Here is a 13260-nt window from a genome sequence, read left to right as displayed (position 1 = left end):
TGTTCCAGGAACTGTGGGAAAGCAGGAAGGCAGCGGGTAAAGGATTGTAGAGCAAGGAATCAGAGGGGCGAGTGTCTTGCTCAATATCAGAACTCAATTTTATTGGTGTAACAATGTGCATTTAAAATCAGTGATTCTCTCTTAACCCTCTATAAAGCCCACTTAGGTGATGTTAGGAGCTCCTGGTCTGTTCTTCCTTAACCCCGCACCCCCATTGCACTACACCTCTACCTAGTATTGTACCTACTTTTAAAATTACCCACCTTTCCTGCCAGACCATAAGTTCAGTGCAGACAGGGACTGAGGCAGTCTTGCTCAGTGCCAAGCGCAGTGTCTGGTCTATAATAAACCATTAATATTTTTTGAATGTATTAGTGAATTTACCAGCCCATCTTATTCCCTTTTTCCACCAAATCAACTATCCTAGAAGGAAGTAGGAATACAAAAGTGAGGGATCACTATTAACTGATTATAAGATGTTAGAAATGATCAGCTGTCCCAGAGTTGGCACCTTCAAATAGGTGCCTATAGTGATCAGCAGCAAAACCGTTAGAATGAAAAGGACCCTTGAGTCCATCTTTGTGGGGTAGAGGGGAAGGGGAGGGCAGGACGCAAAGCACGTCAGCATATCAGCTAAGTAAGTGATGCCAGTTATTTTTGGGTCAACCCAGGGAAGGTCACACAGTAAGGTCATGTGTGATTTTTCTTTTTCTTGGCAGGAGGGTGGTGTCGTAGCACTCTTCAAGGTCTGCCGGCAGGACAGTTTCCGGTGCTTGTATCCCCAGGCACTCCGCACGTTGGCCTCCATCTGCTGCGTGGAAGAGGGTGTCCACCAGCTGGAGAAGGTAAAGATGCAGCTGGCAGGATGGGCCCAGGGGCCTGGAACCAGGCTGGGAGGTGGGAAAAAGACCTCACTGTGGCCATCTGGGCCATGGGGTCTCTTCGTAGAACAAGTGCCCTGAGTGCTTCCTTTTCCCAGTCATCAGGCATTATTCAGATGGGGCTGCTGAGATCTTGACTGTGTGAGTCGGTGAAGAGGTAAAGGGGGCAGGCACTGATGATCTTGACCAAGAGAAGCAGAGCCCAAAGGGGGACTTAGTACTTTCTGGATGGGGTGACCAATAGGGATAGTCAAGTAAGGGTGTCCGGTGGGTGGAACACGCAAGAGGGAGGTGGGGAGTGGTGGTGAGGATCAAGGGAATTGGTCCTTCACTCATAGCAGGACCCCAGCAGAAGGAAGAGGGTCCAGCTCCTGGGGGGAGAGAACGGGCAGGAATAGGGTGGGTATTGGGTACCTAGGCAAGCAGAGCAGTCTCCCCACCCCCCTCCCCCAACTACAGACTAGAGGGCTTGGATGAGGAAAATGGAAACCTAAGTCCAAGAGTATGCTGGGTCAATATGGCATGGGAGTGGGTTGGGGGTCAGAGAAGGAATGCAGTGACGTGATTGGCCCCTACTGCCTCAGGTCAAGCCCGGTCTAGGGCAACACAACTATAGGCAGTCCCTGAGTTACGAACATCCGACTTAGAGACAAGTCATACTTGCCCTTTAATGTTACGTAGCTTTGCCCTCATTTTGAAAGATTTGAGCTAACCCCTACTCACAACAGATTCATCACAGTCACCTTCACTTGCCGCACATGCAACTTTTAAATCATTGAAAAGATTCGAGACTTTTCTTGTGCTGAAACCGAAAAAAACCAAACCCACTGCCACTGAGTTGATTCTGACTCATAGCGACCCTATAGGACTGAGTAGAACTGCCCCATAAAATTTTTCTAGGCTGTAAATCTTTATGAAAGCAGACTGCCACATCTTTCTCTTGCGGAGTGGCTTGTGAGTTTGAACTCCGACCTTTTGGTTGGCAGCTGAGCACTTTAACCAATGTGCCACTAGGGTTTTCCTTGCGATAAAGTAGGGATAAATGAGAACCTTATGCACCTGTTACTGACTTATAAATTCAACTTGAAGGCACGGTCAGGAACGGATCCCATTCATAACCTGGATACTGCCTGTAATTCCAGTATTCCCCACGTTCCACCAGGTTGTAGTGCTGAATCCGCTGCATCACCCATACCTGAGTGGGCCTGAGCCTGCAAGGAGTAGGTCTCTGCAAGGAGAGAGGGATACTGAGGCTGGGGCTGATATTTGGGGATTTCCCAGCCAAGTTTTAGGGGAAGGTCTGGTATGTCTTAGTGACGATCGTAGTGCTTGCAGGATTGGGGATAGGTACCGAGTATTTATGTGGGCTGGTCTGAACAGGAGTGGGCAAGCACACTGCTCCCTTCCCCTGCAGTCTGGTCCTGGCTGCCCAGATAACCTTCACCCTATCCCCAGCTTCTTTACTTTAGTCTGCACTACTAGTCAAATGTTCGTTTTACTTTTTAGCCTGCCTTTTTCCAAATATATTTTTTTTTATACTCAGATTATTAGCACAGAGTAATAGGATCAGAGACTCAGAGATGCCATGAGCTGGAGATGGAGGTGGCTGAGGAACCTGCTCATTTTGCAGATGAGAAGGCTGAGGCTTGGAATGAGGAAGTAATTTGTCCAAGGCCATACAGCAAGGTCATGGATGAGCTTGTGCCAGCGCTCTGGACAGAGTGCCCTCTTTCCATTAGGCTGGAAGCCCTTAAATCCAGTTGTTATGAGTACTGGATTTGGAGATAAGAGATGGATGTTTATCCTTGATCTTGGTTCCACTTCTTAGTGGGTAAGTAGGGGCAGAGGAGGGAATGACTTGTTCAAAGTCATACAGCTACTAAATGGTAAAGCCAGAATCCAAACCTAGGTCTTGCAAGACTGGAAGCAATTATACTTCTCTCTGTTATAGTGCACTGTCTGGTTGTGTGAGCGCACACATATGTGTGTGCCCTTAGATAGAGGAGGGAGTGGAGAGAGAGAGAGACATAAAGAGACAGAAGACTCTAAAAAGGAAATACATTAAACATTTCCAGCTTCATGTGGCGAATAATCCCCTCCCTTCTCCCATAAACCCTTCTTCCTTGAACAGTTAACAAATAGCCAGATAGGATTGGCTTCTCATTTCCTTCATTTATGGCAGGAAGAATAGAAGGAACACAAGAGACTTGGTATCACCAGCCCTTCCAAAGCCTTGGGTTTCTTGGCTTTGGTGAGTTTGAAGAGCAGCAGGAAGTTTTTTAAATCCAGAGAAGAAAATTAGAAGAGCATTTTTTGCTTAGAACTGAAAACCTGAGCAGAGGGGAAGGCTGGAGACAATTTTTCCTTCTATCTCCTGAAGCTGCTCAAAAGCCAGAACACATTAATATGTCTTTCCCATGCCAGATGGGCTGGCCTAGCCTGGGAGTCAGACTCTGCCCCACTCAACAAGAGGATGGAGAGAATACTCATTGTCTGGGGGCTTCTGTACGCCAGGTGCTGAGTGAGCCCATTGCACACATCCTTTCATTAACTCACAGGACCTTGTGAGCTGAGCACTCTTATTATAACCATCTTAAAGACAAGGAAACTGAGTCTCAGGCAATTCAAGTGACTTGCCTACATCCCATAGTAAGTGTTGGAGTCAGGAGTTGGACCCTGTTAGCCTGACTGCATTACCCCTGCTCTTTCCAGTCTACCTCACAGCTTCACGGATCTAATGGGTGCTCTCGGGGTGCTGATAAAGTCCTTGCAATTTCACCAGGCCCTGGACAACTTTGCTGCTCTGAACTGCTGTAGGGGATGGTGGTCTTACATGGGCAGCATTCCCCTCTTCCAGGTCAGATTGTTTTCAATACACAGACACTCATGAAACACCTCCTCTGTGCTAGGTGCTAAGTCTTGGCCTGAGAAGGGCTCCGAGGTGGCCAGAAATAGCAGCTATACAGTTAAGCAGCTGGAAAGTTTGCAAAGTGACTCTGTATGCATTCCAGTTACATCTGAGGCTCGCCTCCGGTGTGCAAGCATCCACACCGCACAGATGAAGAAACTGAGGTGAAACAGCTTCTTGCATAGACTCACACAGCTTGTAATTCATTAATTCAGCAATCATTTGTGGGGTGTCTGCTATTTGCCAGGCACCATTTTAGGTGTTGGGTGTAAAGCAATGAACAAAACAGACAACCCCTTGTCTTCATGGAGACTATGTTCTAGTTCAGAGTTGACCAGCTATGACTCCTGGGCCAAATTCAGCCTGTTGCCTGCTTTGGTACTGCCCGTGAGCTGGGAATTTTTTCTTACATTTTTAAGTGGATGAAAAATGATCAGAAGAAGAAGAATCATGTAGGTCACATGAAAAATTATGTGCATTAGTTAAAAGTGACCAACTGCTAACTAAAAGGTCGGCGGTTTGAAACTTCCTGCGGTTCTGCTGGAGAAAGATGTGGCAGTCTGCTTCCATAGAGATTTACAGCCTCGGAAGCCCTATGGGGTCACTGAATCAGAATCCAGTCGACAGCGGTGGGTTTGGGTCTTGAATACTTGGTTTGGGCAAGCTCTTGGCTATGCCTCTCCTTTTATTATGCCGCGTAATCCTCACAGCGACTAGGTTCCATTGGAGCTGTTATTATCCCCCTTGTTTATAGAAGGAGAAAGGGGGACTCAGAGAAGTGAAGCCACTTGCTCAAGGGCACAGAGCTAATAAATGACTGAGTAGTAATTTAATTCCAGCCCAGTTGATGCCGGAGCCAGCCTGGGCTGTTAACCATTATGCAGACCTAACTCAAAATCAGATATTGTGAGGTGAATATTCACATTCTTCCCTCCACATGAAGGTGCTTCCAAAGTTGTGGGAAATTCTACAGGCACCTGGGAGGGGTGGGCAGGGCCTTCAGCTCCTCTGGGCTCACCCATGCCCGCCCCTCTGCCTCAGCCCAGCTTCATCTGAGCCACACTCTGGATCCTGGCTCCTCAGTGCTGGCCTTTGGGACTCTGGTGAGGCTGGTAGTTGTCAGTGCTTAGCATGGAAGGTCCAGAAGCCCAGGGACAGGCCAGATGTAGTAACCACAGAATGACAGGCAAGGTAAAGGCTGGGTGGGGAAGACAGGTGCCCACGGGGCTTTCGCCTGCCGCCCTACCTGCCAGGCACAGTTTGTGGCCTAATTAGATAATGTCAGAGTTCCAGCTTCCCCTCCTGGCCTTCTCACTGAGGCTCCCTTAATTAATTAGAAGTGAAAAATGAGCTGGATTTGATGAAATTCACCTCTGTTGTACTGTTTTCCTCCAGCCTTGAAGAGGTTCATTGAATCATGCAGAGACCCCAGCAGAGGAGCGGGTCTTGTCAGGTCACCAGACGCTCCATCCTTCCAGATTCTACTTTGTGATGCTGAGCCTTGTCAGGCTCTGGGGATTTGTGTGGTCAAAGGTTTGGTCATGGTTTCATAAACTCACTCACACAGAGTCACTTCATCAGCTGCTTCTTCATCTCTCTGTCCATTAGTCGTTCACTTATTTATTTATTTATTTTTGCAATCATGCTGTCACTTACTTTTCTCTGCACTCACTTGCTCGCTTATTACACCCATCACGGATTCCCCTTACCAGTTCATCCTTTCATCACACGTCTCCTGTGAGGCAGCCCAGGGCACTGGGAGACCATGAACTTTGAGAGCTCAGAATCTGGGCTTGAACCCAGGCTTCTCTACCTATGAATTTGGGTGCATTAATTACCCTGGTAAAGTTACTTACCTTCTACAAGGGCAGTTTCTTCCTCAGTAAAGTGGGGGTCATAGTATGTGCCTCATAGGATTGTCAGATGGATGTAAAGTTTCTCATGTGGTGCTTGGCACTCAGTAGGCATGGAATTAATGGTAGTTATTGTTGTTGTGTGCTGTGTGCTGTGGATTCAATTCTGACTCCTAGAAACCCAATAGGATAGAGTAGAACTGCCCCCATAGGGTTTCCTAGGCTGTAATCTTTATGGGAACTGATCTCCAGGTATTTTCTCCCATGGAGCCCTGGTAGGTTCAAACTGCCAGGCTTGCAGTTAGCAGCAGTGTGCTTAACCATTGCACCAAGTGGGGGACAATAGTGGTTCACCAACAAAATTCTTGCCTTCACTGCAGGAGACCCGGGTTTGATACCTGGCCAACGTACCTCATATGCAGTCACCACCCACCTGTCAGTGGAGGCTTGAATGTTGCTGTGATGCTGAACAGGTTTCAGTGGAGCTTTCAGACTAAGACAGATTAGGAAGAAAGACCTGGCAACCTACTTGCAAAAATCAGTCAATGAAAATGATATGGATCACAATGGTCTAGTCTGAGTCCGGTCCAACAGATTCAGAACTGTGTTCCTTCAGTTAATGAATATTGGACTTGGATTCAAACCCTAGTCTGGCTGGTTTGCAAGCCCCTACTCTTTACACTATGTTACCCTGGGAAGGGAGTCTCTGGGTGGTGCCAATGGTTAACGCACTTGGCTGCTACCTGAAAGGTTGGATGTTTGAGTCTACCCAGAGGTGCCTCAGAAGAAAAGCCTGGTGATCTACTTCTGAAAAATCAGCCATTGAAAACCCTACGGAGCAAAGTTCAGTTCAGACACACATGGGGTCACCATGAGTTGGAATCGACTTGAAGGTATCTGGTTACCTGGGAAGCACTGTCTCTTCTGAGGTGGGCACTGCAGGGAAATGGCTCCCCTGGGATCCAGGCTCTGGACATTGGCCTGGGTTGGGGGAGACATGGGCATCAGTGGGACAGGGGCTGGAGGGGACGAGTTGTTAGCACTCAGCAAAGGAGTCCAGAGGTGTCTGAAGGGCCTCTTGGGGATCCATTCCTTCCCTTCTGAGGGGTTCTACAGAGATCTGGTTCCTCCCGGCCACAGTCTCCCTACCATCATGTTTCCCTGGATCAGCAAGCTTCAGGAAGTCTGTCCTACCTTCCCTGTATCCTCAGCAGACACACACCCCTCATTTCCTGGGCTCCAGGGCTAGGCCCTCAGCAAGAGAAGCAACCAGACATGTGCCCTGCCTCCCAGGGTGGCCGAACAGGGAGAGGCCCAGCAGTACAGACAGTGGAGAGGGCTGTCACATGGCCGTCAGATGCTGGCAGCACCACTCCTGCCAGGTTGGCAAAGGTAGCACCAAGGGGGCAATGTAGGTGGGCCGAGAGGGGCCACGAAGTGGTCCCAGGTAGGCCAGGGGAAAGTGTTCTCAAAGGGGCAGGGAGCTGACACAGCTGTGGGTCGGCCCAGGGGGCTCTAAGTCCTTTAAGAGCTCTGTGTTCAGGGAGTTGGAGGAGCCCAGAGAAGGTGGCAGAGTTCTGTGGGCCCCACTTTGGAAAAGACTATGGGAAGAGAATCAGAACCCCAGAGGCACACAGCCCAATGGGAACAGACATTCCCAACTCTCTCTGGGCAGCCAGGGTGACCCAGCCTTCCCTGGACTGGTCAGAGCAACTTTCCTAGACAACTGACCTGAGAAGGTGGACTGGCATTTCCAAGGAGGGGGACTGCAGGGTTTGGAGGAAGCCCAAAGGGGGCGAGGGAGCAAGTCACTTCCCTCTGAGCCTCGGTTTCCTCTTCTGTAAAATGGGGATGGCATCTGATTCTTGGAGCCACTGAGATGATGCAGTGCATCAGTGTGGGTGGTTCCCAGCATGGTGCCTGTGTGGAGTGAACACTGCCTGTGCTCACTTCCTGTTCCTCTCCCTGGCCAGCTCCTCTCCACCTTTTCAGACTGGTCTGGAAAACCCTAAATTGCCCCCAAAGAACCTGAGTACTGGGTGTGTTGCAAAGGCCCTGGCAGAGTTCTGAGTGGCTAAAGGGAAGGTCAGGGCACTGCAGTGCAGGGGCTGGGATGGGACCTGCAGGGAGCTGGAGATTGGAGCTGGACTAGAGATGTGGCTGGTGAGGGGCTAGGGATCTGAGGGCCATAGAGAGGGAGGAGGGTCAAAGCCCAATGCTCAGACATCCTTGGGCAACCTCCAGGACAGTTCTATTAATTGCCTTTTCCAGCCTCAAGACCAGAGACAATCTTGCGTTCAAAAGAGCTTCCATTTATTTCCACCGCCGCCCCCCCATCCACCCATTTTATTTTTTCAAATAAGGAGTTTACCCTGTGCTGGAAGCCAAGAGAAGACTTTAATGAAAATCGATGGAGAAATTAAAGACAAGCAGGGGGAGGGTAGAGGGCTGAATCTCGAGTCCAAGGAGAAAATCATCGATGGTGAGGAAAGAGAAAATTGCTGCCTGTCTCCATGCAACTGACTCCCTCATCCTCCTCCCAACCCCTAAGTCCCCCCACCCCATTTCCTGGGGCAGCTTCTAGGAGTAGATTTGCCCTGACATCTGAAGGGCAGGTCAGGAGGAGAGATGGAGCCAGGGTGGCCTGGACCCCCCTGTTGAAGAGACCCTGGGTGGGGGGCAGGGGGGCGCAAGGGGATGGCGGAGAGGCTCCACAGCTCTGGCTGCTGGTTTACAGGATTGTCTCCCTACTACCTGCTCCCTGTACAGTGGCAGATGATCAGAAATTGGTAATATTTGCAAAAACTTTAACCAGTTTTTCTTATCCTTTTGCTTGTTTGACTCTCACAATCATTTTGCAAAGGGAGAAGTTGCCACACCCATTTTGCAGAAGAGGAAGTTGAGGCTGGAAGGGATAGAGACGCTGGAAGGGACAGAGCCAGGACGAGAACCCTACTTTTATTGCTCCAGTCATAGGTTTAGTTTGCTACATCTGTCCCCTCCCCATTAGCTGAAAAGGGCCTGAGTATGCAGAGCCCAGGGCAAGGCAGCTACATCATCTTGGCTGCGCCAGTTCTAATGTTTAAGAGAGGCTGGGTGGGGAGAGAGGGGCTGTGGATGACAGCCAAGAAATCTGCTTACTTTGACTTGTGGCCCTCTTCTTTATCTGGGGGAGCCCCTAAAAGAGGTAGAAAGAATGTGTCTGGATGGAGGTCCCACATGCTTCCCCCCCCACCTCTTTGGGGCTCAACAGGCTTATCAGGTCCCCCCATGCCCACTTTCCCAGGCACTGGGATTGGGAACTGCCCTGGGACTGGACTGGGGCTGTGTAGAGAACCCAGCTCTACGTCAGCTGGACTCTGGCTGACTGGCAGAGAGGAGTAGAGACTGAAGGAGGGCGGGGTGCACTTCCCCAGCTCTGCAAGGGGAGGTGTCTGTTACTGAGCTTTCCCAGAGGGCGTGAGGCGCCTACACATCCCCAAATCTCTCACCTGTCGGTCTGCCTTGGGGGTAGAGATGTAGGAGCTTAAAGAAAACCAGATATAAAGAAAAACCCACTGCCCTTGATTCTGACTCGTAGTGACCCTATAGCACAGAGGTAAATTAACCCATAGGGTTTCCACGGCTGTGATCTTTATGAAAGTAGACTGCCACATCGTTCTCCTGTGGAGCGGCAGGTGGGTTCAAACCAGTGACTTTCCGGTTAGCAGATAAACGCTTTAGCCACTGCATCACCAGGGCTCCTTTGATGTAAAAGGCTGGAACAAAATCGGATACTGTTCTCTTCCCGAGAGGAGCCAGGCTGAGATTACAGGACAGTACTGACCAGACTGAAAGAAGGGCTTGCTGGCTGGAGGCTGCACCCTGCAAGTTCGTTCTGGGTTTGGAGAAGGGCTGGATCTAGATCAATGGCAGTCTGAGTATCTAAGTGCAGCAGCCAGGAAAAGCTCAGGCTTTGGCCTCTGGTATCCGATGCGCTGTGCAACAGCGGGCCCTGGTGGACAAAAGCGGTAGCGGCAGCTGCAGAGTCTTCAGGTTACATGGGCGGGCTGCTTTCTCATGGAGCTGCTGGTGAGGCTTCAGGGAGGCAGCAGCGAGTCTGGACCAGTCACTGGCCAGTGTGTATGTATGTGTGTGTTCTTCCGCATTGCGGAATGAGGATAGACGCCCAGCGAGGTGGAGTGATGGCCACCTCCACATTCCCTCTGTGAGCTGCAGGGCTGACACCAGAATGCAGACCCTCTGACTTCACTCAAATACAGCCTGGCAGGGCCTCTGTGAGTAGTTCCAGGTCCTAGTGGTGGGAAGGGTTGACAACCAAAAACATTGTAAGGTCCTTCAACAAGGGCAGACTGGCTAGAAATCTTTATATGGGATTTCCCCCCAGTCCGCTTTTGTACCACCTGGCTCTGGTAATTTGAACCAGCTTTCACTCCCTCCATCTAAGTCCCATGGCCTTGAACCCAAGTTCTCCAACAGACCTAGAGAGGCTGGCAGGCCGAGATGGGTTCCACGAGTCAGGCTGGGACAAGTCAGATGAACAGAAAGCATATGAGGATGGCCATGCCTCCTGGGTAAAGGCTCCCATGCAGGGAGGTAATGGAGAGAACCTGGGGCTGGTCCTTCCTTTGCTACTTGTCTTAGTTAATCTACACCTGCTATAACAGAAATACCACAAGTGGATGGCTTTAACAAAGAGAAACTTATTCTCTCACAGTTTAGGAGGCTAGAAGTCCAAATTCAGGATGCCAGCTCCAGAGGGAAGCTTTCTGTCTCTGTTATCTCTGGAGGAAGGCCCTTGTCATCAATTTTCCTCTGGTCTAGGATCTTCTCAGCACAGGGACGCCAGGTCCAAAGAATGCGCTTTATTACTGGAAGTACTTTCTTGGTGATGTGAGGTCCCCCTGTCTCTCTGCTGGCTTCTCTTTTACGTCTCAAAAGAGGTTGGTTTAAGACACAACCTAATCTTGTAGATTGAGTCCTGCCTCATTAACACAACTGCCTTTAATCCTGCCTCATTAACATCATAAAGATAGGATTTACAACACATAGGAAAATCCTATCAGATGACAAAATGGTGGACAATCACACAATACTGGGATTCATGGCCTAGTCAAGTTGACACACATTTTGGGGGGAGACAACTCAATCCATTACACTACCGGACACAGGGAAGTTTCCTAATCCCTACATGCCTTGATTTTTCTCATTTGGTGGAGGTCCCTGCTCTACTGCTGTCATAAGCCATGTGAAGTAATTTTGGAAGACATAATGTGATGAACAAAAATTAGAGGGCGCTGAGCTGACTGGGATGAGAACTCTTCCCTGGGAAGTCCCTGGGTGGTGCAAACGGTTAACATCCTTGGGTGTTAACCAAAAATTTGGCAGTAGTTCACCCAGAGGCACCTTGGAAGAAAGACCTGACCGTCTACTTCTGAAAAATCAGCCATTGAAAACCTTCTGGAGCGTCGTTCTTCTCTGACACATGGGTTGCCATGAGTTGGGGTTGACCTGGCAGCACCTGACTTTCTCTGTGGTTGGGTGTGTGTTTCAGATGGGGTTCCTGGAAGAGTTGTCAGAAGAGCGGTGGGCACCTCTCTCTCCCTGTCAGTTCGTAGGTGGAGCTCTGTTGTTGAGAACCCAGAGTGTGTATGTGTATGTGTGTGTTCATGTGTGTATTGTGCACACGTACATGTGTGTAAATGTGTATGCGTACATGCACAGATCCGTGTGTGTGCGCGCATGCATGCACACGTGTGATATGGAGGTAAGGAGTATCAGGCTCTGCAGGGCAAAATGGTAGTCAAAGCGCAGTCTCCTGGATGTACCCAGAGTAATCTGCTGAGAGCAGAAAATGTATAGAAAGTTCATCCTGAACATGGCTCTTGGGCTGGGGAGATGGGAAGCTGTGCCACAGGGAAGATAGGGTTACTCAGGGCACTGGACAAGTTGCAGAGGTGGGTCTTCCAGCCAGGGGCACCAACTTTCCCTCGGGCTTCTGCAGTGGGGGGAGTACCAGTTTGGAGTGGAGTGGAGGGAGATTGTTAAGGAGATTGAGAGGATGGTAGAAGGTGTAGGGTTGGGGGCAGACCCACTTCCTGGGAGCAACTTTGCATCGACAACGGGCCAGTCCTTCAAGCACAAAACTGGAAACAGCATTACTGTCCCCTGATAGCAAGTGATGGGTCCTCTGATCGCACACAGACAAGGAGAGACATGGAAAGGGAAGGCTGGAGAGAAGAGGACGTGGCATGTGGAAGGAAGGTAGATGGAGGGGGAAATAGAAGGACACACATGGATAATGAACATTCAATTTTTAAATGAGTGTTTCATTCCCTCTTGTGTTGCTTTGGAAGTACAAATTGTTTGCAGATTGTGAGAGCTGGGCAGACAGTCTCCTGCTTGTGACCTACTTGAGTATATAGTGATATCTCATTATGCTTTTAATTTTATTTTCCTGATAAATAATGCTTTTGAGCATTTTTCCTGTGCTTATTGGCCATGTGGTTATCTTTTGTGAAATGTCGGACTTTTGCCTATTTTTAAAATGTAGGTTGTGTATCTTTTTCTTATTGATTTATAAACTTTAGAAATATATTCTAGATACAAATCCTTTGTCAGATGTATGTATTGAGAATATATATTCTTAGTCTGTGGTTTGCTTTTTCATTGTCTTAATGGTGTCTTTTTTAATTAACAGAAATTCTTACTTTTGATAAAGTCTGATTTATCAATGTTTTCTTTTATAATTAGTGCTTCTTGTGTTCATTTAAAGAAATCTTTGTCTTCCCCAAGATCATGAAGGTATTCTCCTATGCTTTCTTCTAGGAGATTTACTGTTTTACCTTTCACGTTTAGGTCTATGATCCGTTTCAAATTAATCTTTGTTTTTGCTGTGAACTAGGGTTCAAGGTTCAATTTTTTTCCATAGGCATATCCAATTGAGCCAGCACCATTTTGAAGTAATGGCTTTGTTGTAAATCAAGTGAGGGTATATGTACGTCTGTTTCTGAACTTTCTATTCTGTTTATTTAGTCTTTTTGGCCATCCTTGTGCCCATATGCCACTGTGTGAGTCCCTGTAATTTGTAATAAGTTTTAATGTCTGGTAGTATAAATCCTTCAACTTTGTTCTTCCTCAAGGCTATTTAGAATCAGCTTGTTAATTTCCATAAAAGCATGTTTTGGGGTTTTGGTTGGATTTCTTTAAATCCACAGATAAATTTTAGAATAATTGGCATCTTATACAATATAGAATATTCTAATCCATGAACATGATAAATCTCTCCACTTACATACGATGTCTTTAATTTCCCTCAGCCATATTATGAGTTTTCAATGTGGACATCTTGAATGTGTTTTTAAGATTTATTCCTAGATGTGTTTTATACTTATTTTTAGGTATGCTAGTGTGATTTAAAAAAAAAAAAAATTTGCAAATTGTTTGTTGCTAATATGTAGAAAATACAATTTTGATATCGTATTCAGAAACCTAGCTAAATTCTATTGTTAATTTTAATAGTGTGTAGATTCCTTTGGATTTTCTGTGTACACCATCATGTCGCCTGCAAATAGTGACAATTTTGCTTTTTCAGCCATTATGCTTTTTATTTCTTTTT

General features: G+C 47.9%; 1 protein-coding gene across 2 annotated transcripts in view; it reads left to right on the top strand.

The window, feature by feature from the left end:
- The window catches only part of INSC (INSC spindle orientation adaptor protein), a 175059-nt gene that overhangs the window by 116172 nt on the left and 45627 nt on the right, over positions 1 to 13260 (top strand). The window contains exon 7 of one of the 2 annotated variants that reach the window (XM_003411992.4): positions 720 to 845. The exons of the other annotated variant lie outside the window; for it this stretch is intronic. Coding sequence (XP_003412040.1) covers positions 720 to 845 — 126 coding nt within the window. The remainder of the gene's footprint in view (positions 1 to 719; positions 846 to 13260) is intronic. 2 annotated transcript variants of the gene reach the window in all.

Source organism: Loxodonta africana, chromosome 7 (assembly GCF_030014295.1).
Source record: "Loxodonta africana isolate mLoxAfr1 chromosome 7, mLoxAfr1.hap2, whole genome shotgun sequence".
NCBI classification, from domain to species: Eukaryota; Metazoa; Chordata; class Mammalia; order Proboscidea; family Elephantidae; genus Loxodonta; species Loxodonta africana.
Note: the sequence above shows the minus strand (reverse complement) of the source record. Positions and strands in the feature narration are given on the sequence as shown.